The sequence below is a fragment of the Podarcis melisellensis genome (assembly GCF_964234715.1).
Source record: "Podarcis melisellensis genome assembly, chromosome: 12".
NCBI lineage: Eukaryota > Metazoa > Chordata > Lepidosauria > Squamata > Lacertidae > Podarcis > Podarcis melisellensis.
This window is the reverse complement of record NC_138544.1, coordinates 30433782-30458650: the sequence shown is the minus strand read 5'-3', so window position 1 is coordinate 30458650 and position 24869 is coordinate 30433782. Positions and strand designations below refer to the sequence as shown.

General features: G+C 41.9%; 1 protein-coding gene across 3 annotated transcripts in view; it reads right to left on the bottom strand.

Annotated features, from left to right (window-relative positions):
* The window catches only part of THSD7A (thrombospondin type 1 domain containing 7A), a 215426-nt gene that overhangs the window by 130917 nt on the left and 59640 nt on the right, over positions 1 to 24869 (bottom strand). For all 3 annotated transcript variants that reach the window (XM_081882805.1, XM_081882806.1, XM_081882807.1), the window contains exon 3: positions 1830 to 2661. In XM_081882805.1, coding sequence (XP_081738931.1) covers positions 1830 to 2661 — 832 coding nt within the window. The remainder of the gene's footprint in view (positions 1 to 1829; positions 2662 to 24869) is intronic.

The following is a 24869-nucleotide window of genomic DNA, read 5'->3' as shown; positions in this document are numbered from 1 at the left end:
TAAATCTGTACAAAAGAATACCAAGTAGAGCAAAATTTAAAAAAGGGCAAGGGGGCAATCTTTCAACATGCTGAGCACAAGAGTGCAGACTAAAATTTAAGGCTGTGGTTTTAAACCCTACTAATCAGATGTTCAATTGAACACTATGTTATCTCCAATCAACTGTGGGTAAGATTGATGGGTAAGCATTACAGTAAAGAGGAAAATGGGGCATGTAAATATATAAATCTCCACATCAAGCTCATGGGGCATTCATTTGAACATGAACGCTTATTCAAACTAAGCATGTAAAATCTTATCCAGATAACTGAAATTCTGATCTCACAGGAACGCTGGGTTTTTTCCATTTATAATTGAGGGTTTCGCATATCCCTATTTGAAAATATATCTTCACGAGAAGAAATGGCTAAGGAGTAAACCCTACACAAACCCAGAGGGGAGTCACTGAGACAGTTGGATGGTGCATTGTATGCCTCCTTTTGGCAACTCCTGCAGCCAAGCTGGTGCCAAATGTATTGCTCTGCTTTCCTTTGGACCACATCAGTGAGGCCGAGAGGAGGGTCTTGTCATCTGGGCAGCCCAGGATCTCCATACTGACTGCCCAGGTTTGCACCCTGGAGAGGTCATTTCGGTGCTGCTAACACACTAAACGCAACACAGGCAACAGCAGTTATGAGTTATCGGTTTCTGCAGCCACAGCAGGCGCTGTGATTCTCCAGCAGTTTGACTTCACCCCCGGAGGCACACTCCATTATCTCTCGAGACAGATGGATGCTACCAACAATAACAACAACAATTTCCTTGCTCAAATTAGTAATGAAAAACAAAACTCTACCTCATTCACAAAAGTTAACTGAATGTATACGCAAACACACTATAAGGAAAAGGGTGTGCAAAATTGGAAAAGACGATACTGAGAATTTTCTGCCCAGATTTTGCACCTGCACTTTCAAGAATTCTAAGTGCAGCTTATTTTTCCACTTCCAAACATAATAGCAAAACAAAGGCAGCGGGGGAGGAGGGGTGATATGTATATCTCAAAGTGCAACTTGCATGCTTTATTGCATAGTGAACATGATTGCTGGGTCCAACATTTCAACTCTCACAGGGGCCTCTATTCATTCTGCAATAAAGGCATGAAGGACACTTTGATTTACGTAGTTCACCATCTCTCTGCCTTGCTGTGCAGATTTGTCTAGGGAATTTGGTCATGTTGAGTTTGGATGATGGCCTTCCAAAATAATTTCCTCTTTAAGATCTATAATTTATATATCCGTTCTTAATTGACATTTCAAAACACTACTGAAGTGATTAGTCCGCTGTTCTATATGCTACAATGATTTGCGGGTTTTGACTCTGCAGTTTGCATAGCATTCCACTGGCATTGTGCATCCTGGTCACTATCATTCTCATCTAAGCCCTGGACACCAAATAAAATGTGCAACAAGAGCCATACTTTAAATTGAGTAAAGGTTGAAGGGACAGCAACACTGGTTTACCCACTAGCGTTCTCCCACAGGTACTCCCCCACCCACCCACAACGTCCCCTTTATCCACTCCCACTGGCCTTGATTCATGCATGGGAGGTTGCCACCAAGCTTTAAAAGGGGAGAACTTTAAAAAGAGATACATCCAACCCCCAATTTGCACAGGAGCTGCGTCCGTCGCCCCTGTGCACATCAGCAAAGTCCACATAAGCCTGCGTTCACCCTGTTACGCCCCGCCCCCATCCTGCCCTCTCCCAGGTCCAAAATGACCCGCATGTCGATAGAACACACTCAAAATCCTCGTTGCCTGTAGAGGATTAAGTTGAGGGAAAACAGGATTACCTCAAGGCAACAGTCTTCCCATTCCTGTGAGTGCACATCACCAGCCTCGTCTGGTATCCAATCTGTATGTCCCAATATTTGTTCTCCTGTCTGTTCTGTCTGTTACGGTTCCTTTTCTTCTTCAGAAGCTCACGGGCTTCCGGATCCCTTATCGCTTTCTCCTTGTCCTTCTCCTTTTCTTTGTTCTTCCCTCGTTTCCTCGCTTGCCTTATGTGACGTGTGTGGGGCACCGAACAGGAACTCCAGGGCCCCACGTTCAGGCTGTACATGCTTTCCTCAGTGCTGCATGGAGACGAGTTGCAAACCTGGAACTCAGTCAGGTTAGCACAGGCAGAGCCTCCGTATTGGGGCGGGGCAACAATGTGGCGGACGCGATGCATCAGCCCTTTGCCGCAGGTCTTGGAGCACTCTGACCAAGCCGAGAATTCGGACACGATGCAGTCCTGCCGGCAAGGGATGAGGCATCCCTGTTCTAGCTGAGGCTTCGGCTCAAAGTACTCACATATAGTGTCCTCAGCAACAACACCATTCGATTTCTGGACACAGGTGATGTGTCTCCTCTGAATCCCTTCTTCCCCTCGGACACACTCCGCGACTTTTTCGATGCTCCTTGAAAGAACTGGCTGGCATGGATTCCAGTCGCCCAGCTGCCAGTCGTATAGCTCCTTGTGCCGGTCACAAACCCGGAAACAGTTCTGCTGGTTGTCCGGCCTCTCTGCTTGCCTGCAGTTCGTGACCAGTGTGGTCCATCCTTCCACGTGGGCACACCAGACCGCTCGAGTTTGGATGCCTCCTGGGCCACATTCATCTCCCATGCACCTGCCCCATGGACCTGGGAAAACAAAGAGAGGAGTGGAGATTGAAATATCTAGCATTCCAATTGCTGTTTCCTCATTAAGATGCAAGTAGGAAGATGACCAAGTTAAGGTTCAATATATGCCAGACTCTCTACACCGTTAAAATTAATGAGGGATAGCTGTTGGTGTCACTTCGCACAACATGCAGACTATGGAAAAGCGCACAACTATAGTTCTGTGCCACATTTTTCTCATCTTTCCGCAGATTGGGAATGTATTTGGATCTTGTTTCATGCAGTATAAATATCTGAACTCCTGGCATTCTTCTGAGAGAGGTCATGTTATCAAAATGTAAAGAATTAACATGGCCTTAGTGATTTCTGCTCTCATGTTACATGTGGAATTTTGCATACATTTCCTATTAAGTTCTCCCTCCTTTAGTGATCTACCCAGTGCTAGAAAATGGTATAAAGCAGTAGCATGAACTGAGAAGTGAAGCATATGATACACATATTTTGGGTGGGATGGGAGGCAACTGCCCAGGTCTTATACACGGAGAAGTCCACATCAACGATGACCAACAATGACCATAAAGCATTGCCACATTGCTGATAACTCCCCATCCCAGAACCCCACTAACAGGAGTTGCATAAACAAACCTAATGTGGAAAATCACAAAACAAACATGATGCGGGGAGGGGGGGGCGCAATGTAACTTTGCCACAAATTGCCTAAATTAAACACACCGCAGAAATGCAAATTGTCATTGTTGGATAATGCATGAACAATTAGACTTGTTTTTTTTTTTAAGTAGGACACTTTCGCACTTCAACAAAAACAGTCGCTGGCCCCTTTCTTCCTTTGCTGGGGAAGAATCAAATGGGGCCAGTAACCTTGCTTGAGAGAGGTTAATTCCAAATCAACTCTAGCATCAGTTGCTTCTGACATGATTCAGATCCTCCCTAGGTTCCTCTCAGCCAGCAGCAAGCAGCTGCTGCCCCTGCCTATGTACCGGTATTTAGCTTCAGAGTGGCTGAAGACAAGTAACAGAGTAGGCCTGCTTATCAGTCTGCAACCACTTAGGACTTGGGCACAGCAGAAGTGGGAGCTTGAGTTGATCTTTTTGTACTAGTCCTGCCCCATTTTGTAGCTACTGCATTACATCTCCATGGAGTCTTTAAGATACTGTCAAAAGAAAATAAATTTAGTTCCATAGCATCCGGAAAGAATGCAGAAGCTTTAGTGGGGGGCTTACCCAAATGTTTCTTCCAGTTTCTCTGTCCCCTGTGAACTTAAGCATTCCATTAACTTGTGAAGCTTTAGTTTGCAGCAGGGAGATGGTTGAAGCTTTTCCAAATGTTGTCATAGCTTTCTTTTTATCTCAATCTGGCCTTTTTTCAACTTGTGAAGGCAAAAGAGCAACCTCCAAATTATTTATTTTAAAAAAATAAATTACCATCAACAATCCTGCAGTCAAGCCTGTCATCTGTTCTCTCTACAGAGAGATAGCACGTGAGAAATTCCTATTCATAATCTCACATCTGAATGAGCTGCCAATAAAAGTTGGGGAGAATAAGATGAGATAGCATTTACAACAATCCTGGTACAGTTTTTCAATTGTGTGTAAATGTTTTCTTTAAACTTGTTATTTCGTGTTTACATTAATTGACATTAAAAAAAGATTCCCATATGCAGAAGCCAGAAGGACTGAAGGAAAGCTATACAACACAAGTGGAGCCTATATACCATAATTTTTTTTTGGTCTTTCAATTTTACAAACATAAATTCTTCACATACTGCTTCTGATGCCAAATATAGATAGGCCTTTAAAGGATTGTGAGCATATGGTTTTGGAGTAAGTTTTGTTTTTAACACCTGGGGGGGGGTGACATTGACACATGGTAAAGTGAAAAGGAAGGTGAAACTCAAGCAAGATTTCAGCCCCAAAGCCTTAAAATGGGCAGAGTCAGTAATATGGAGTCTAAAATACTGCATACCCTGCCTTAATTAGATGCTAGGGGGCAGGAGGAGGAGCAAGATGTAAACCCATGGCTGCAGTTGACTGCTTTAATTTAATCTGTTTTTAAGGGGGAGGATCACTATTTAGCAGAGTAGAAAACATTGCGAAGTTAACTTGACTCCAAAAAGCTTATGGCACACAGAATGTGTTAAGTCTTTAAGGCAGGGGTCAGCAAACCTTTTCAGCAGGGGGCTGGTCCACTGTCCCTCAGACCTTGTGGTGGGACAGACTATATTTCGGGGGGAAATGAACGAATTCCTATGCTCCACAAATAACCCAGAGATGCTTTTTAAATAAAGACACGTTCTACTCATGTAAAAACATGCTGATTCCCAAACCGTCCGTGGGTCAGATTTAGAAGGTGATTGGGCTGGATCCAGCCCCTGGGCTTTAGTTTGCCTACCCATGCTTTAAGGTGACACAAGACGTTTCCCTTGTTTTTGCAGCAAGTGGCTTAAAGCGGCTGGCTCTGGACACTTCTACAAGATGATCATTCTTAATTTGCTTAGCTTTTAAGGAGGTGTACTGTAGGTGTGGAAGAGGTGTGAATGCACATGCTTAAACTCACTAAAATTCATGAAAGAAAAGGAGAATTTGTGGTTGAGGATTAGGCTGAGAATGGAGAAGGGGATACAATGAAAGGGGACAGATGGGAAAGTAGAAGGTCTCAAGGTGGGCAAGGAAATGTTAGCACGTTGTGCAGAGGTATGGAAGCTTTTTCAGTCTGTGAGCCCCATTGTGGGTTACCTTCCAGCAGCTACCTTTCAGTGGTAGTAAAAGGTAAAGGTAAAGGGACCCCTGACCATTAGGTCGAGTCGTGATCAACTCTGGGGTTGCGGAGCTCATCTCGCTTTATTGGCCGAGGGAGCCGGCATACAGCTTATGGGTCATGTGGCCAGCATGACTAAGCCGCTTCTGGCAAACCAGAGCAGTGCACGGAAACGCCATTTCCCTTCCCCGCTGGAGTGGTACCTATTTATCTACTTGTACTTTGATGTGCTTTCAAACTGCTAGGTTGGCAGGAGAAGGGACCAAGCAACGGGAGCTCACCCCATCGTGGGGATTCGAACCGCTGACCTTCTGATCAGCAAGTCCTAGGCTCTGTGGTTTAACCCACAACGCCACCCGCATCCCATCAGTGGTAGTAGGTGGGGCCAAAGACAAAAGTAGTCAGAACAATGGATGTCACACTTACACTTCCACAGTAGGCTGTATCCTACTTTCTACACACGTGAGCAAGAGACATTACCAATCACACATTCCAGCAGGAAAAAGCACTCAAGGAGAGTGCAAAGAAGGTCTGGGAGACAGCAGGGCTACTGGAAAATAAGCCCTGGAAGGACACATTTGGCCACTGGCACTGAGGTTCCCCAACCATGCTGTAGTGGAATGGGCTGGAGGGGAACAAATGACTGGACATGAATGCATGGTCACAGAGGGAAAATGGGAGCTGGACAACAAGAGGCAAAGGGAATATAAAGGAAGAGGTAGTGGGAGAGAGGATGTGGGGCAGCAGGGGGGGGAGTGAAAAGCACATGCAACCCACTGTTCTGTGTTACAAGTGGCCCATTGTCCTGTGAGTTTATATTTGCAATGTAAACTACTCCATTGCCATGCCTTGAACTGGCTGTCCATCACTTCAGAGGGGCTTACAGAAGCATAGAAGCATCCCTTTTACATGTAAAAGGGATTACCCAAGTTTGTGTTTTTGTAGGTACCAGCAACACTACCAGCAACAATTCTCAGACTCTGCAGTCTGGTAGCCTAGTGAAACTTGGGGCAATGATTAATTAAACCAAATTAATCCATGGATCTCTAATTAATTAAATCAAACAGAATGGTAGGAAGTTTTGCTTTGTTTTTGCTCTGGCGCTCAAGGGTAAAGGCACGACTTTGAGTTTACTGCTATCAGTTCAACGAAGCATTCAGGCAACAATTAAGTTTGCAACAGCAAAACTAGGCAGTGAGGGGAAGAAAATGACCTGCAGAATGTGCCGGGCACATGTTCTCATTGTCAAAACACTAGAATTTGCTGTGCATCCTAAATTGGTAGAAAACAATCATCACACAGATTTTCAATGGGACTACTTGGATGAATAACAAAGCAGGATTTGCAAGGGCCTTGAAGTGTTTCCAAATAACATTTTGACTGACTGTTAGTCATTGAAGCAATGCCATCTCAGATCCTGCTTCTGGCTACGTGTAAAGGAGACAGTATTACTGTTACATATTCATAACATTCAGCCTAGTTGGGAAGTTTCTAGCAGAATTATTTTAGATGAAAACGACAGTATTCGTTGGCAGAAACAATTTTCACCACCCAAAGACTTCATTGCTTGTGCTTGAAGTACGTTCTCAGGTTTGCATGGATTTCTATCTACACCATCAACACGCTCCTGAAACTACCAGACAGAGCTTTCCAATATTTCAGATAGCAGTCTTTCTCAAGCCTACTTGGATTTGTCAGGGATTAAACCTAGGATCTTCTGCATGTAACACAGATGTTCTACCATCCATAAAGTTACAGCTCCCTTTCCCACCTCTTTGTTCAAGGCTAGATTTGGTATTTCGGTCTAGAAGGAAACCCACAATAGCCTACAATGAACTCCACTTACCCAGTCAGACTATATTCTTGTCCCCTCCTTCTCTTTGGCCCTTGCCATACTTCACTGTGCTTCAGAAAGGTCTGCAGTTTATGAGAAGGTTCCAAAGCTTTAGCAGCTGTGAATGGACCCATTTTTTTCCAAGATTGCACACATAAATGTTCTGCTGCCTATAGGGTGCCAGCCTACCCTGAAAAATTCTAGTTTAACCATCTGTTCTCAAGCCAGCATATCTGAAATACTATTGCAACAATCTTTCAAAGCTTGAACAATAATTGCAAGGATTTTTAACTCATTTACAGAATGTGTGGGCTGGGGGTAGGGAGGTGCATCATGGTGACTGTTCTTGAAACTGTGAGCAAAATATGCACAAAGTTGCAGAGATGGACAAATCTGTCAATTTCATTGTCTCTTAGCTTCTCATTTTTCCAGTCTTAAATTCAATTTGCCCAATCACCATACACATTTACGTTTCTGAGAAACAAAGTTTACATGGAAATGTACATGCATTTTCATTTAATATTTTTCCTAATATACACATTTGCATGTAATCTTGCCTAGCATATATGCTTTTCTGCATTCACTTACTATGATGCATTCTTGCACATTATTTTAGTGTGTGTATCTGTGTGTGCACTTTTCACTAACAAAAGTGTTTTGCACACATTATTTGGAGGGAGAACTGCATCACAAAATGTGGAAAAGTATGAATTTCAAAGGAAAGCTATGTTCCAGCTTGTATACTGGTGTGGGTGTGTGTGCAAATTTGGTAGTTTTGAGTTCAGATGAATTGCATGCGTACAGATTATTGATGTACAGCTGAGAATCCTGAAACTGGCCAAGTTCCTCCTCATGCAAAGGCTCTTTTCAGAACTTAGGCTAAACACATGGAGGAGGGGAAAGAGAATAGAGACTGCAATCTTGCTGCTCACTCCTTCCATTCATTCTACCCATTATTGTCACTCAATTGGGGCTATAGAAGGACACAAATTACAATCACAAGCTTCTTTAGTGAGATGCGCACTGAAGGACATGTCCCCAAACTGATTTAAAAACAACAACCGCAGTGCTACTTTCATATTGCTGGAGAACAGATGTGCCATTTTCCCAGCCAAGCCTACACAGCACATGCATCGCACGTTGTGATACAGGCAGCCTTTATTCTGCCACCAGCTCTTGCATTATATAAAAAAAGCATTCACTGGTCTTCAATAGCTGTGTGGGATGTGGACTGACACAGATTTTATAACACAATCTCCGAGTGCAGATTATTAATAGAATATGGCACTTTTAGTCTCTGCGCTCTGTGTTGCAGAAGATTTGAAGCAAAAAACAACAACACTTCAACCCCGCAGAATGCACTACAGAAGAAAAAGACACTGGGTAGTCAAACATTTTGCTCGCAGACTTTAAAACCTTGAGCATTACATCCTTGATAGCAATGCCAGCTGGCAGAGACAGATTCAGCACATGAAAAACCCCTGTGTGTTTTTGGCAGATTAAAGTTTGAATTAGGGTTTCCAAGGTTTAGCTAGATAGCCAGCAAAATAAATGTATGTTTTAAGCGCAAATACATTTCAGCAAGATTACCCTAGTTTATCTCTAAACAACCTCCCACAAATGACATGACTGTTGCTGTATGCGTTTTGTTCCAACTGTATTTACATCGCAGGCGAGCGTAGGGTGGCAACGTGTGGAGTTTTACCGAGGAACACTGCCCGCATTTGGAGAGAAGGAGACAAATGCATAAAATCATCACGCAATGCAACGTTATCTCAGCCAAACGCAAAGCAAGCTCTTCTACCTGCCACACTGCAAGTCTCTGTCTTATCACATTACCACACCTTGCATATACTGTGTGTGTCCAATTAAGCAGACCTCCTTTTTACAGAACAGGCTGCTGCTGGCCTACTCTAGATGAAGCATTACTTGCTTTTGTGTGACAAGAGTCTTGAAGCAATCCCACATTCAAAAGAGACTGCAGCATATCGAACGGTTCTTGATGGCCTAAAACATGTCAGCCCCTGCCTTCCCCACCCCACCTCCCCACAAACCAATCTATTCCTGCAACTGCAAACGGTAAGCAAATAGAATTACATTATTGCGGCATGACACAGGACCCGAAGCAATGTAAATGAGAAAAAGTGCTTTCAAGTGTAGAACTGGAAAAGGTGATAAATGACAGCATAAATTTAGCCGTATCTTATAGCTCTGATGGCACTTTAGGCTTAAGCAAGGGGTTTAAACATGTCCATAAAACATGCTACAAACAGAGCACGTAAGAACCTGGAAGGTTTTTATAAAGTATTTTACTGTCCAATCTGATGAGTTGCTGAGCTGAGGCAGGAGCTTGTTAAGTGCTGGAGAGAGCAAACTCTTAACACAGCAGGGGGAGAGAAGGAAACTTCAAGGGAAGAAGGGCCAGAGCAATGGAAAGTTGCAGAAGTATAAGAATGGAATTCTGCAGCTTTGAAAATGAAGCATTGCATTTCCACACACATTTATTTCCCTATGGTGACACTGCAGAGGCAGCCACAACTAACTTCAAACGGTTTTCTTTTTTCTCCTCCTCCTGGGAAAATTAGCAATCTGCCACATTTGAATAAGAAAAGCAGGCAAGGAAGAAGAGAACCAACAACATAGGACCCCATGGTGTCAATGGGACATAGTCGGAAGGTACATGATAACAACAACCTTGATGAAGGCAAGCAGATCTGAGTCTGGTCAGTGCCAGGATGAGCCTGCAAGCATGCCCTCCTGAGTTCCATCAGAAAGGCAAAGTATACATGCATGGAGGATGTGGTGAGGACCATCAGCTTAGATGGCTTTAAAAGCAGATTAGATGGATTCGCAGGAGATAAGGCAATCAATGACTACCAGTCACGATGGCTGTGTATTACTTCCACAGTATAAGAGAAGGCAACGTAAAAGAGGCACCTGCCTCTGGGGGAACAAGAGAGTCCTGTTGCCCTCATGTCCCGCTTGAGAGCCTCCCTTGGGCATCTGGTTGGCCACTGCTGGAAAACAGAGATAAAGCTTTGGCCTGATCTAGAGGGGGAAAGAGGGGGGTGTATATAGTTGGAAGCTGTAATAACTCACTCTGTATGAACCTGCTGCCTTGAATGTGTGTGCAAATCATCTTCTGAAGTGAAGCTGCTGTAGCTGCTTATGGGAATAACATAGAGATCTAACCTTCTCTAGCTTATTGCACAATAAACGGTTCCTCAGAGAGCACTGCTTTAGACTGCAGGCTGAAGGCTGCATAACAGAATACTTTCCTGCTACTACTGAATAATTCCTCTGCACACAGAAAACTAGCAGGTCAGGAACAAAGTGAGGCTAAAACCTTTCTCCCCGTCACCCAGTCTTATACATCTAGGGAACCTATAATACAGAAAAGCATTCAAAAACGAAAACTTCCATCTACTTAAGTGGTACATTCCATGCAAGGTTTTCTATATGATGAGTTGATGGTGGGTTGTTGTTCCTGTCTTTATTTTTAAAAAGAGCCTCTTAAAACTGGATAATTTATCATTTCTATAGGCAACCTTCTGTTGGCATGGACAACCGAATGAGTACACACTGAGGGGTGTGAAGAACATAACAGAATAAATGTAATTAAGTCTGATCTATTCGTTCCAAAAGAACAGTAACAGGAAAATGTGTTAGTTTTGAAACATCTTTGTGCTTTATATTTTACTATCTTGTCTGATTCTGAGGATAAGCAAACTAATGTGGAAGTAATAGTATTTTGCTGCACGGTGGGTCTGCAAGCTTGGTAGATGTATAAAGCTCTTTACATGAAAGGAGGAGATAAAAAGGATTTGGCAGATTATGAATTAACCTCAGATGTAGAATAACTCAAAAATATTACTTATGAAAAGCTTTTTATTTTAATCACAAGCAAAGACAATGCTGATGCATACTGTATGCAACTGATTTAAAGCTTAAAGCACTGAAGTATTAATGTGGAGTAATGCAGGGGTGGTCCTTCCAGATGTGCCTATACCAGATGGGCTACAATTCCCATTGGCCCCACCAAGCATGGCCGGTAATCAGGAATGATGGGAATTGCAGTCCAGCAATGTCCGGAGGTGGCCACACATTAGCCACCCCTGGAGAAAAGGAAGTAACGCAAACTACCTTCCATTGCTTACCTAGTAATACATCCCATTGAATTCCGTGCTTCTGAACAGACATACTGTACCGGTACATAGAACTGGGCTGCATGCAATTCACAGTCAGAAATAGGAAACTAACATTGACACAAGTCCTATGTAGATATAACTGACATTTATAGAAGAAGATGATTTTATTATTTATACCCTGCCCATCTGGCTGAGTTTCTCCAGCTACTCTGGGAGGCTTCCAGCATATATAAAAACATAACAAAACATCAGACATTAAAAACATCCCAATACAGGGCTGCCTTCAGATGTCTTCTAAAAGTTGTGCAGTTCTTCATCTCCTTGACATCTGATGGGAGGGTATTCCACAAGGATGGCGCCACTGCTGAGAAAGCCCTCTGCCTGATTCCCTGTGACCTCCTGTCTTGCAGTGAGGGAACTGCTTCTCACACCAGTCTTGAGTTCTCACACACTCACAGTATCTCTGTGCCAGAGAAGCAGCTGAGCTACAGCAGTCTCAGCATCTTAATAGTAATGATGTTCTGATGTAGAGAGAGCAGCATATAGGCACCGTCATACAGTTAGCTTGATAAAAATGGCATTCCCTTGCTATTTAACATTTGACCAACAAAGTGTGGTGTGTTGCTGCGCAATTTCCTACCTGCTGTTTTTACCAATTAATTTGTCACTAAAACACTACTCTGGATACATGGGATTTGGATATCATTCATTACTCTGGTGTTACCTAGGGATTTAATCAACAAGTAAGTGTTTGACCCACCCCTTCCCTCCAGGGAAAGGGCAGAAAAACACAAAAGGGCACAATACTGTATCAGGATTCCTTAATAGGCACAGTTGACTCCTGCCCAGGCAACCAGAGAGCTGGGATATGTGGTAGGGTTAATGACCCAGCTACAGAAGCATGTCATGGAGCCTGGTTTGATAAGGGGGAACCCCTGTCACAAAAATGAACTCCAATTTCCCCCCACAAATCTATTTTGGTTTCTGTAATTCAAGCTCCCTTCAGACTACAAGGGACCATTCCTGCATTCCTACTTGCCAAGACTGTCTTAACCCCTGGCATGTTGGCAAAAGCTTTTGTGGCAGGCTGCTCCTAACCATAATAGACCACAGAATGTCAGGTGATACTCTCACACTGACATATATATAGAAGCCTTCAGGTCAGGTACCCTTGCAATTTCTGTGAGATGAGTTGGCCTGAATGCTCCTGCCTGTGTTTTTTGCCTTTTGTTTTTGTCAATGAGGAAGTCAAGAGCTGTGATGAATGAGTTGTTTGGATACCAGAGGAAATGAATCCCCGGGGTCCTAAAGAGCTCAGGTTTGCCCCTCCTTTTTAGTACACCTTTCCTGCTTCCATCTCATTTTCTAGTTCTTGGAATATTCACTGCCCTTCCTGTCCACCCCACCCCCCAAGCAATCAGGTTGCATCTTTCCTGTGGTGGGCTTGGATGAGATCTGGTACTTCCTAGAAGTTCCTAGAAGTTCTCTTCTGCAAATACTACTGCATAATAAGTGTGGGTGGACATTAAAGAGTAGTGTACATACCCTTTCACATAGCAAATGCAAAATGTGGAAACTGTGTGAAGGGGCTTAGGCATATGTTCTAAAGTGCTGGAGCTAAAGCCCAGGCACTAAAATGGCTTATTTAACTTACAATACAGTACAATGGTTTACATGTCTACTCAAAAGTAAGTCTTTTCATTTAATGGGGCTCACTCCCAGGTTAAGTGGGTACAGGATTGCAGCCTAGTCTTTGGTTTAGGATTGGAATTGGAGCAAATCAGGATTCTTATACCTTTAACAACTGTTTGACAAGCAAAAATTCAACAGGTTTAGGCAGAAATGCACATTATCTATTAGACCATATACAGTGGTACCTCAGGTTACATACGCTTCAGGTTACACACTCCGCTAACCAAGAAATAGTGCTTCAGGTTAAGAACTTTGCTTCAGGATAAGAACAGAAATCGGGCTCCAGCGGCACGGCAGCAGCAGGAGGCCCCATTACCTAAAGTGGTGCTTCAGGTTAAGAACAGTTTCAGGTTAAGAACGGACCTCCGGAATGAATTAAGTACTTAACCCGAGGTACCACTGCATTTACATGTGTGACCACTGATTTATTAGCAGGCCCTCCACTCCACAAGCAATGACACAAAACAAATGCAAACTTTATGCAAATCTGTGCCCTCTTTTGCAAGTGAGACAGAAGGTCCAATCCACATATAGTGTACTGGGCCAAGAAAATTCTTTCGGCACACCTGCCCTGGACAACCACTAACCCAGACACATCACTTGTTCCCTGCAAAATATAATATTATCCTGGCTGCTTCTGTCATATACTGAAATTACACAGACCCAGTGAAAGCACTGATTTATAAACAGAAATGATCAATGTGACATGCACAATACATTAAAGAATGCAGTACTGTATTGTGGACAAACAAGTCATTGTAAACAGAACACGGTTGTACTTGTTGAGAAAATCATATATTGTCTAGGGTGTAAACCCCCCCCCCAACTTCTAGCACTAAAGAGCCCTCCTAATTTATTCAGCAAATAATCCTAGACTGTAAAAACTAGCCAAGTGAGTCAGGAGGGGAGATATAAATGTGTTTTCTTGAGAGTTGAGGTTGCTATAGAGATTACACCAATTATAGAAATTAACAGCGCTATTTCACTATAAGAAAATGAAAAAGAAAAAATAAAGGAAATGAAATCGGTAATATAGGCTTTCCCTTCCACTGCAGAAACAGAAAGGGATATTGGGCCAATTAGGGTGCAATTAACAGCCTATTCAGCACTAATCCCCCAGCCACAAACAAAAGGAAGCAACAGAATGGAAGACATGAAAACAGGAACCTTTTAATCAAGACACAGGAACCCTGAAAAGCCTCAATAGCACTTTGCCTGTTCATGCTTAACAAGCCTGGTGCTGCAGTTGTGGCTTACTGCAATAAAATCACAACAAATCAGGTGGGGCACCACAGAAAACACTAGACCACCACAATCTGACAACTTTGCCTAGATTGAGTTGTCAGAGGATGGTGATTTCAGAGACTGGGACAGAAGCACAATTAGACCGAACAACACCAGCAGAAGTTTAGATATTCATGAATCTTAACATTCAGAGAGAATTGTATTTCGTATCCTCACTGGGAGATGGATTGTGAAACTGTAGTGTCCAAAGACTGAAAAAGAATAGGGACAGAGGTCAAAGCATGTAGGATTAAAAATATGCTGGAAGATACACTGCTTTTTTGTGCACAGAAAAAAATGTCTTCTGGAGATACAAGAAAAAGCCATAAGGGCTGCAGGATCTCTGTGTTTCTTTCCTTTTTGAAGTGTGGAAAAAGCCAGATCAAAGAATACACTGCAGTCTCTGGTCATTGAACAAGTCATGTGACAGAACGAAGTGCTGGCATTGGCACTGAAAATATCCATGAAGCACTTCATCAGTAGAGCAAGGGGCAATATGCAAAGCACATAAAAAGTGCAGAAGAATATATCTCACCTCGCAATATACTCTTATGACACATGCCAACTATGTCCCAAATACTAAATTTAAGCCAATAAATTTTCAGCTTATGAATCCAGGTTTTTCCTTCTTCTGTGAGTCCACAGACAGGGACTATCAATACATACATACACACACACCTCTAAAGATATTCCAGCAAGGGAAAGGTATCATTGTACAAAGGAGAACAGATTTACATTCATGACATGAGTTCGCTGCCAGAACACAACAAAATACAGTTGGCTCACAGCTTACACAGGCATTCATTTCCAAGGATAATATGTATGAGCGAAAACTGAGTATAGCCAACATCACATTACCCTTGGAACTGCCCCATTGCTAGCCAATTTGTATTCTATAAGGTGGCCAGTGAGGGAGAGAGAGAGAGAGAACGTTCCTACCAGTCTCAGAACTGGCATGTCAAGTCTTGCCCCAGAAGCAAAAACAGCTCTTTTCACACAGGGTCTACTTGGGGTTAACTGCTGTGACAAGAGCTTTTCAGCTCTCAGTCTTGTTTCTTGGGCAAGGCCTGCCCAGTCCTCTGGCCCTGGGAGTGTTAAGGATGCTCTCACAAGATTTCACAAGCCAACTTCCTGAGAGATTTCACAAGAGCACTCCCACCTTCCCATGTGTAATACAAATTGTGCAAGTTAAATGCTCGTAAAACGAGGGCAATACCGTATTTCATTTTGTATGCATGGTGGGGAAATAATACAGCGATTCTAAGAGTCTTGTGTAAGTTTGGCTTTATTCTAATCCACAAATAACTAGATAAGGAATTAGTTCGATAGCATTTGAGAGCACATTGCTTTTCTCTTCTGATGAGCCGAGATGATAGTAATATTCATAATCAGACTCAGCAAGAATAAGGGTCGCTTTGACTAACCTTTGAAAGCAAGCGTGAAAATTCTTTTCAATCCATTGTAAGAATATTACCTAGGAGATTATTTGTTCACTTCACAATCTATAAGGAATATTAACACAGCCAGGAGCACTCTGCCCTGACATACAAGTTTTGTATGTGTTGGCACTATTTTATACACTGGAGAATTCAAACAATTGATCCCCTGCTTGCAGTTTGAAATGTTACAGACCAGCAACCTACGGAATGCATGGAGCCTTAAGCCTGGTCTAAACAACCTGAAAACACACGCCATAAAAATGGGGCATGTAATTTATGAGGATGGAGTTTCTCATGACTGAATGCTCCCCATACTGAAATTCAACACAGAGAGTAGCAGATATCAATGAGAAAGAATGCAGCCTAGACATATTCCTAACAAAATGCTAATTATGTTCAGTGACTCTGGACTCAGCTATATAGCTGCAAATAAAATGTTTTAAGTGTGTTTTAAGTGCAATACAAATGTGACACTGGATGGAGATGGTGAGCCTTATGGAAAAGTCAATGTATTTTTTAAAATGCTTTTTTAAAAAGCATTTTCAAAGCAGTTTTTATATTTGTCTAGAGTCCACCTGTCTGTAAGAAACTATTTAAAGAAACATGGGGGTGGTAAACAACTATGTTATACGAATAGTAGACCTAGTGAAATTAATGCACCTAAATTAGTCACATTCATTCATTTAAATAGATCTACTCTGAGCAGGATTGGATACAACCAATGACATGCTCTACTTGACAAGCAAGACCAGGTCTTTTATTTTTGGTTCTGCAGAGGAGATTCTTCAGCAATGTTCCATTTTTGGATATCTCAGGCATTCTTTTCTTAATTTCAGTTTCCTTACGTGGACTCTAACTGAAATTGACATCTCCTAATCTAGTAACGACCTCATCAAACTACCTTCAAAACAGAAATGCTGCCCCTCATCTGCTATGTATCTTTCTAGAGATATGTAAAAGCCAGTTGCAAAATGTTGTCCCAGCATTCTGTTACACCTAGGAGTGGCAAAGGAAGACTGCTTGTCGTCTAAACCTGGAAAATCATGGGTGTGAAGTTTGGGGCTGTATGCCAGCGTACAGTTCTTTCCTGTTCCTTTAAATGGGCAAATTATGGAGGAACAGAAGCATACATTTGCAGAAAGCAATGTTGTCCAATGAGGTTCATTGTTGCGTCACAACACGCCTACTGGTGTGAATGAAATTTAGTGCAACATACCGGTATATTGATCAGAAAGTCACCGTTCCGTAACACAACAGGTACTGCAGTGTGAAAGGAACATTAGAAAATAGGATAGAAGCACTAGCATTATAACCCGGAAAAGCTAACATAATATTCCCCATATCTGAATGTACCCCAGGACTGTTTAAAGTGGTGTAATACTGCTCTGAATGTAAAGTGCATCATAGATGAGGTTGCTAAATCCATTCAGCACGGTTATGCATTCTTAATTTCAAAGTGAGAAATATCTGCTAGAGAAGATATATAGCCATTCAATAGGAAACATAATCATTGATTGCCATTGACACAGCAGGAAAATGCATACGGCATGGTGCTGTGATTAATAAGCCCTGTCCACACTCAATTAGGATCAAGAGGTGAATGTGACAAATGTGAAACCAAGTCGAACTGCTCTTATTGGCTAAAGCAGCTTCTCATACAGTGCAGCACAATGGATACTTTATGGGCACTAATTTATCAATTTTGATTGGATACAGATGGTTGGTTTTTTTTTAACTCCACAGAAAAACTGAATCAAGGAAAAACAAATCTGACAGTGTCGTTTTGACAATTGTACCCTTTCGTCTGAGGGAAGAACTCAAGAAGTCAGCTACAAAATGAGCGAAGACCCCTTTGCTTGCCAGTCAGTTAGCATTTTGCTAACCAGAGACAAAACAAGAAGGCTGTTCCTTTAAGAAAAGAAGGCAAAAGCTAGTGTGGTGGTCATTTAGAGGACATTTCTTTGGCTACTTCTCAAGGTATTAGAAATGTAACTCTGCGTTTCAGTTCTCCTTCAGGCTAGAAGGTTAACTCATTACCAGGAAAAACCATAAGAGGTCAAGTCCTCCAAAATCAATATTGAATCGGGTTAAAGATAAGTTTCAGGAGAAACAAGTTCAATTAAAACAGTCCTCAACATGGATAATGAGTACAGAGGTAAGGATAGCCTGGGACAAAGAAACACAGGACCTCTTGCCAAAGAGATGAACTGAAGATCCCTATCAGCTTGAATTGCAGTGAAAAACCTTCATCTAAACAAAATGCACCTACAAAAAAAAGAAAGAAAAAGAAAGGTCACCTTGCTGCAGACGTGTTCTTTGGTAGGAAGGAGCAAAAGCCATGAATATATTCCCAGACATTTAAAAATAAACCTGGGAACAGTCTGATATCAGCAAGGAGGAAACGTGTAATAATAATGTTACACTTGTTCTTCAATAGGTGCAATGACATTTATATTTAGAGAAGGGACATAGCAGCAGGGATATTGCTCAGAAGCTAGTCTATTAGAGGTATTCAGCTTTTGACTGAGAGACAGGGTCAGTTCCGGGTCAGCAACAAGAAGCTCCTAGGCTGAATTTGCACCTGAGGGATGCAGATAGACCCCTCCGCTGCCAATAAATATGCAGAAGGGGTGTCAAAGAAGTAAGGTATTTGCACCAGGTAGTGCTCAGACATTGTGAGAGTCAGCAACTAGAAGTCAGGAGCTTGTTAGCAGATCATTTGGGGTAGGGGAGGTGCTGCTGCCCCACAACTCCTTGCTGAATTCTCAACGTGGCTCTTTAGAAAATCTAGCCACTATCCAGGTAAATAAAATGACACGTCCATGGACCACAATGATTTGCAGCTAAATTGATCAGAAAGCAAAGTCTGGCAGCAAAGAACTGCCCTAGGGAAAATGACCAGAACTCTCCTAAGAATCTCACAGAATCTTCTTCCCAGCTGGTGGAACAAAGAGGAAGTGAATGACAGAGAAACCAGAGCAGGAAGAGACTGGCTAAGGTAAATGGGTGGGAGGTGGAGGAGCAGGAGAAAGCTGCTGAGGAGGGAGGGATGAGAGGAGGAAGGAGGAGGAAAAGTAGGGGGGGTGGGAGGGAAGAGGCTCTGCTTTCCCTGTTCTTGAGCCACACACTAGTTGTGAAATTTCACAGACGCAGCTTGCACTATATTAAAGTACAACAGCCTGACTTGGCATACTTAAGGAATTCCTCTTGCCATCCAAGGCTACCCATTCTGTAGAGCCTTAGGGTTTGTGAGATGACAGGGACAGAGAGAAACAATAGCTTCTCCATTATGGAATCTACTTCCATATGAGACCCACCACAGCCCATTTCTGAAAGTATCTCATAAATGCTGGTAGGTTTTTTTTGTTTTGTTTTTCCCCCTTTCAGCTGATATATAAGAGCTGAGATCTAACAATGTACTGCTTCGCAGATTTACGGGCCTTGCAGTTTAGCATATGTTGTATTTTATTGGATTTAATTGTAATTAGCATTTCAATGCGAACTGCCTAGGTGGTGGTGGCGTTTTTTGAAGAAGAAAAAACAGAGAAGCGGATTTTAGGAAATAAATCAATAATGTATACTCCACAAGTTCATTTTATACCCCCTCCCCCGCTGTTTCGCTGTTGTTTTTGTTGGTGGTGTTGTTGTGCGGGGACTAAATAATAAATCTCAGAATTCACCCCATCAAGTCTACTTTTAAAAGCTTGTGCCAACGCAGAAATAAAAGTGACTTAATGCCAGCTGCCAGATTTTTTGAGTGCTTTGCGAGATGCCGCTGCTCTCAGCAACAGAAAAAAAATGTTTCAAAATATTAGCAAATTCTCCATACCCGTATCTGTTAAGAAAACAATTACCGGTACGTGTCACATCACAAAATGAGCTGCGAAAAGTGATAGATGTAACAAAGCTGCATTTGGATCTTAAGATTCAAAAATAGTCAAATCAAAGAATAAACAGACTGGCATCTGAGTCATGGTATTATGCACACATTCTTATAAGCAAATGTTATGTACCTGTATATGCTCAGCTGTTTTCAACATGTTAGCAAGACCTCTGAGCAGTAGATCATTCTGAATCTGTGTCTAATCAAGCACTTGATTTTCTTCTTTGTCTTCCAATATACCATGCTTATTCATGGGATATGGCAGCTTCATGTTGCTTTTAAGATTAAGTATTTTTAGCCTATATTCCAAGAAGTAGAATGGTGGTGCAGACTGATCTTCTTCCAAAAGAGAGCGATAGAAACAGTTCAAAATACTGTATTTTTTCATCTATAAGATGCCCCCATGTATAAGATGCCCCCTATTTTGGGGACTCCAATTTAAGAAAAAAATCGTGTGTTTTACTATCCGTGTATAAGAGACACCCCCAAATTTTTGACATTATTTTTTAGGAAAAAACCTAGGTCTAATACACAGAAAAATACGGTAGCTTTCTCTCTCCTGTATTGGGTTCATAAGCAAAGTTCTCTCACAATAAATCATTATCAATGATAAAGAGTGTTTTAACTAAACTAAAAACATGGTCTCTGGATATGATAGATAGCACTGGATGCATCTATTCTTCCTAGCATAAAACATCAACCAAAGAGATTGCCTTAGTGAAAGCAGAATCATTTACGCAAATTAGTGTTCGATTTCAAAACAGATGAGAGTGTTACTTGCCTTTCATTTTCACCGTAATGAAAGGGGCAATATAACTAGACCTTATGGGAGGACAGCTCGGGCAATGATTCCATTATTCCCCTGATGGCCTTTAAGACCTTGGTTTCAGTTGCCAACCCAGCTGCACTAAAAGACTCTTTTATTGGGAATGATGTCAGAAAATGTACATAATTTCTCTGGTGAAAAAACAAAGCAAAACACTAGGCATTTGGTATTATTTGAATGGTTTGCCACAGGCTCCCTCCAAGACCAGCTACAGTACACCTCTACTATTAGATGCCACTTCCAAATATAGAAACTTGTGCAAAGTTCAGGCTTATGCAAAAATAAATACAAATACAAATGGATTTGAATAGAAAGTTGGCAGCTCCATTAAGGAATGAATTAAATAATGCAAAGAAGAGCCTTTACATATATTGTGTCTGCCAGGAAATGAACAGTCTTTTCCTTTTTATTGCTTTTCTTCCTATCCCATTTTCCTTTTGAAGTGTCTCTTCTCATTATGTTTCCTGATTGCAACCTCTTATTACTGTAGTTCTATTTATGGCTTATAAATAAAGAAATGCTTCCAGTGAAGCACTCCAAGTAAGGAGCTTGAATGACTCATATTCCTCAGACATGCTCCTCCAGACAGGGTATGGGCAGAGATTGGTGTGATTTGTAAAATGGATGGAATTTAGATATAAGCAAACCAAAAAAAGCCAATGCAATATCTGAAGCTGGAGTCCTGCTCTCTCCACAAAAAGAAGAGCTTGACTGCAACAACTGCATGCATTTAAGTAAGTCCCACTGGAACCAACAGGGCTTTGGCACCTCGCGTTGTGCCATGGCTCATAAACATATCTTTATCATTCCAAGCACAAAGAGAAATAAAAGATGTAGCATGTGAAAATAATTATATCATTCAGTTGCCACATATCCAAACAGCTCAAGTAAGGACTAATTACACATTGCTTACAAATGGATGTAACAAGAACCTTAACCCCACTTATTGAAGAATTAAAGCATGTACAGGAGATGGAAATTTAGAATGGAGAAGCAACTGGGCAGAGTGGATGCTTAATCCTTTCCCATCCATCATTCCATTCCATTCTAAATCCTTCCCAATGGCATTCTTCCCAAGAGGGATAAAGCAGCACTCAGCAGTTTTGGCCAGGTGTGTAAACAGAGTCCAAATGTTGTTTGGTTGAACCAGCAGAAGAGCCCGGTGTAAAATACGTCTATTTGCCTATGGTGTACAGCAGGCCTGGGGATCCCACAGCCATATGTTTTTGGACTCCCAATTCCCATCTGACCCAGCATAGTCAACAGTCAGGGATGATGGGAGTGTAGTCCAATAAGATCTGGAGGGCCACAGGTTCCCCACACAACAAAGAAAGAAAAAACAGGTGAAGAAATGACTGCCTAACTACAACAAAAGCTAACCAAACTTTCCCCCATCTCATTTGTAGTAAAGATCAGGTGAAGGTTTGGCGTGATTCCAAATAATTCATGGACATCCTGGGAATCAAATAAAGTCCTCTAGTGCAACCCCTGCCAAAATAGAAAATCTGCTGCTACAGCATCCCTGATCAGTGACGATCCAAAAGTATTACATTGAAAGAGTTACACTGAGTATGCTGATATCTTCCTCTTGTTGGCGTGGTTTTGGCTACATTACCAAAGGCACTTGGAGCAGGTCAATAGAACCCCCTTATGTTCAGAGGCAGTGGGTCACAAAACACCAGTTTCTGGGGAATAAAAATAGGAGAGAACTATTGCTTTCAAGCTGGATTACCCAGAACTAGAAAAGTCTTCAGCATGTGCTTCCAGGAAGCAGTGATGAACACAGAGTATCATTAAGCACAGTCAGCATATGGATAGGAAGTAAGAGTTATTTTAATTGTTTATCTATTTTATTATACAGATACTGTTGCAATCTGCTTTGTTATTGTTATTTTTTATGATATAGCAGTATCATTTTTTTATTTTGTAAATAAATAAAACAAGGCTAAGAAGAGAGAACAGGAGACCAAATATTGGCAAATGGTTGACTGGCTAGACAGAGAAGGCAGGAAGCCTGAAGCCGTAAAGTCAGAGTCACCCCTAAATCCTCTGAGCTCTCTCCATGCATGTGAGCTGGACTTCTGCAATGGACTTCTGCCTGCTCTACTCACCCTGGCTCCTTATGGGATTTGGAATCCATCATGATCAGGGTTCTAAATTGTGCAGGAAGCCAACACGAGAAGAATAAATTCCCCGTTGGGCGAGTTCATACCAAACACAAAGAAAATTGACTGGGTAAAGCCACTGGGAACAGGACAGAGGGGAGCAAGGCCACCAACACACACCCTTGCTCTCCCCCTTGCATAGCTGGAAACAAGCAATGGGGGAATAACCGAGTAGTGCTCATGTCTACGTTTAATTGTCTCTTCTCTAGGCTAAACATACTCACAGCTATTTCAACTATTCTACATAAGATTTGGTTTCCAAACTCCTGATGGGAGTTGTAGTCCAAAACCTCTGAAGAGACCACATTGGCTAGCTCCAGTAACGGCATTGTCAACAGGAGCATCAGTCCTCCAGGCTCCAATATCACTTAGAATGGTGAAGCCAGATATTGAATGAGACAAAATATGGGCTGCACCATGTCACATTGATATATTGCTTGTTGTGCATACTGAAAGGTGGCTATCTGACCCGATGTTTACTTTGATTCTAGTTTATGCTTACAAGCGCGATAAAACCGCAGGAAATCCTTTAAATGTTTTGCTTTTTCTTTTTTAATATAACTGTATCTTTGGATTGTGGCAAAGCAAGTACAGGCATACCTTGGAGATATTGCGGGTTCGGTTCCAGACCATCGCAATGTATATGCAGTGATGCCAGAAATAAGAGTAGTGACAGATTTAATGCTGAAGTGATATTTGTCTCCTCAGGTCAGAGAGTGGCAAGCACTGTCTTTAGAAATCTCTTAGAGCATAGCTTCCGTGCTTAGATTATAATGTCATGCTAGATGCAACTGTCAAAATGGCTTTATTTTATTGAGCCCTCTGGAATTCTGCTCAGCGCTCCCTATGAAGGACTATGCAATGATCATTTCGATATCTGTGTTGGTTAGCTGCACAGAACTTCTGTTGTTCTCTGGGATTCCCTAGAACAGAGCTTTCCAAACTGTGTGTCATGACACGTTAGTGTGTCAGCTGCAGCGTGTAGGTGTGTCGTGCAAATGCTCCTCCCAGGGCTGGAAAGGGGTTAGTTTAACCTCCAGTTTGCTAGTAAAACTGAATTACTGCATCATGAAATGATGCATGTCTAAAAAATGTATCAACAGCAATGTGGACGCACACTCAAAATTGTTTCTTGGGTTTCATGTACACACACTGCTGCTGATTATAAAGAGAATAGAACATGTGGGGTTTTTAATCAACACCATTATGTACAAAATTTAATCTCCCACCTACATGATGAAACAGATTTTAACTGATTTTATACTGCTGTATGTTAAACACTGAATCAAAGAGAGAGAGAGAGAAATATCAAGCATTATTGCTTTGCTATTTTTCAAGAAGTTTCCTGAACATTAAGTGCATAACTGGTGACACAAAACTATCAAGAAGTACCCTATGATCAATTTAGAAACAAGTTCTAAAATTCATGAAATATTTCAAAGCTTACAAACATTTTTTACTAGTTCTCCATTAGGAAAAAACAAGAAAGGTATGCTATTTTAAAAACTGGGTGTCTGATGCATCTGGTAATGTTGGCAAAGCAGTCCTTATAACAACTTAAGAATAATTTTTTGACCTGTACTGTCTCTTTTATAACGATGGCCCCATTCGCATGTAATGCTAAGCCAAGTTAGGACATTTAGAGTGAACAAGCAAATATGTGAGTTCCCTGGGGTGGAGAAGAGATCATGACTGCTTTGCTCTTCTCACAGTCCTGCTGCTGTAAACTAAGCTATTGTTTGGCTTAGTGCTGCATCTCAAACTGGCTTCCCACTCTATCTCCCCCAGAGCAGAACAACAAGCAAAACAATGAGCAGCAAGCCATAGAACAAACCTTGGCTACAGCTTGTGCTTTGTGAGGAACAAAATAAATCGCAAGCCTATATTCAGTCATAACACCAACCAAACCATGGCTTAGCTCACAACAGCAGGACTCTTATTCATGCCACTGGGAGTACTCGATGCTGGAATAGATGGGCCTCTTATATCTAATCCACTACTTAATCTAAGCCACTGGCCATAACCACATTTTGCCTGTTAAACCGTCTATTAATAGTGCCCAACACACTATTAAGGAATATAAGCATTCCTTTGCTTTTGCCTCTTGGCTCTGCAGGTCTAAGGCCTGTTCTAACAGCCTTGCAGGGACCATGTAGATAAAGGCAAGCAACAATGGTTCAGTG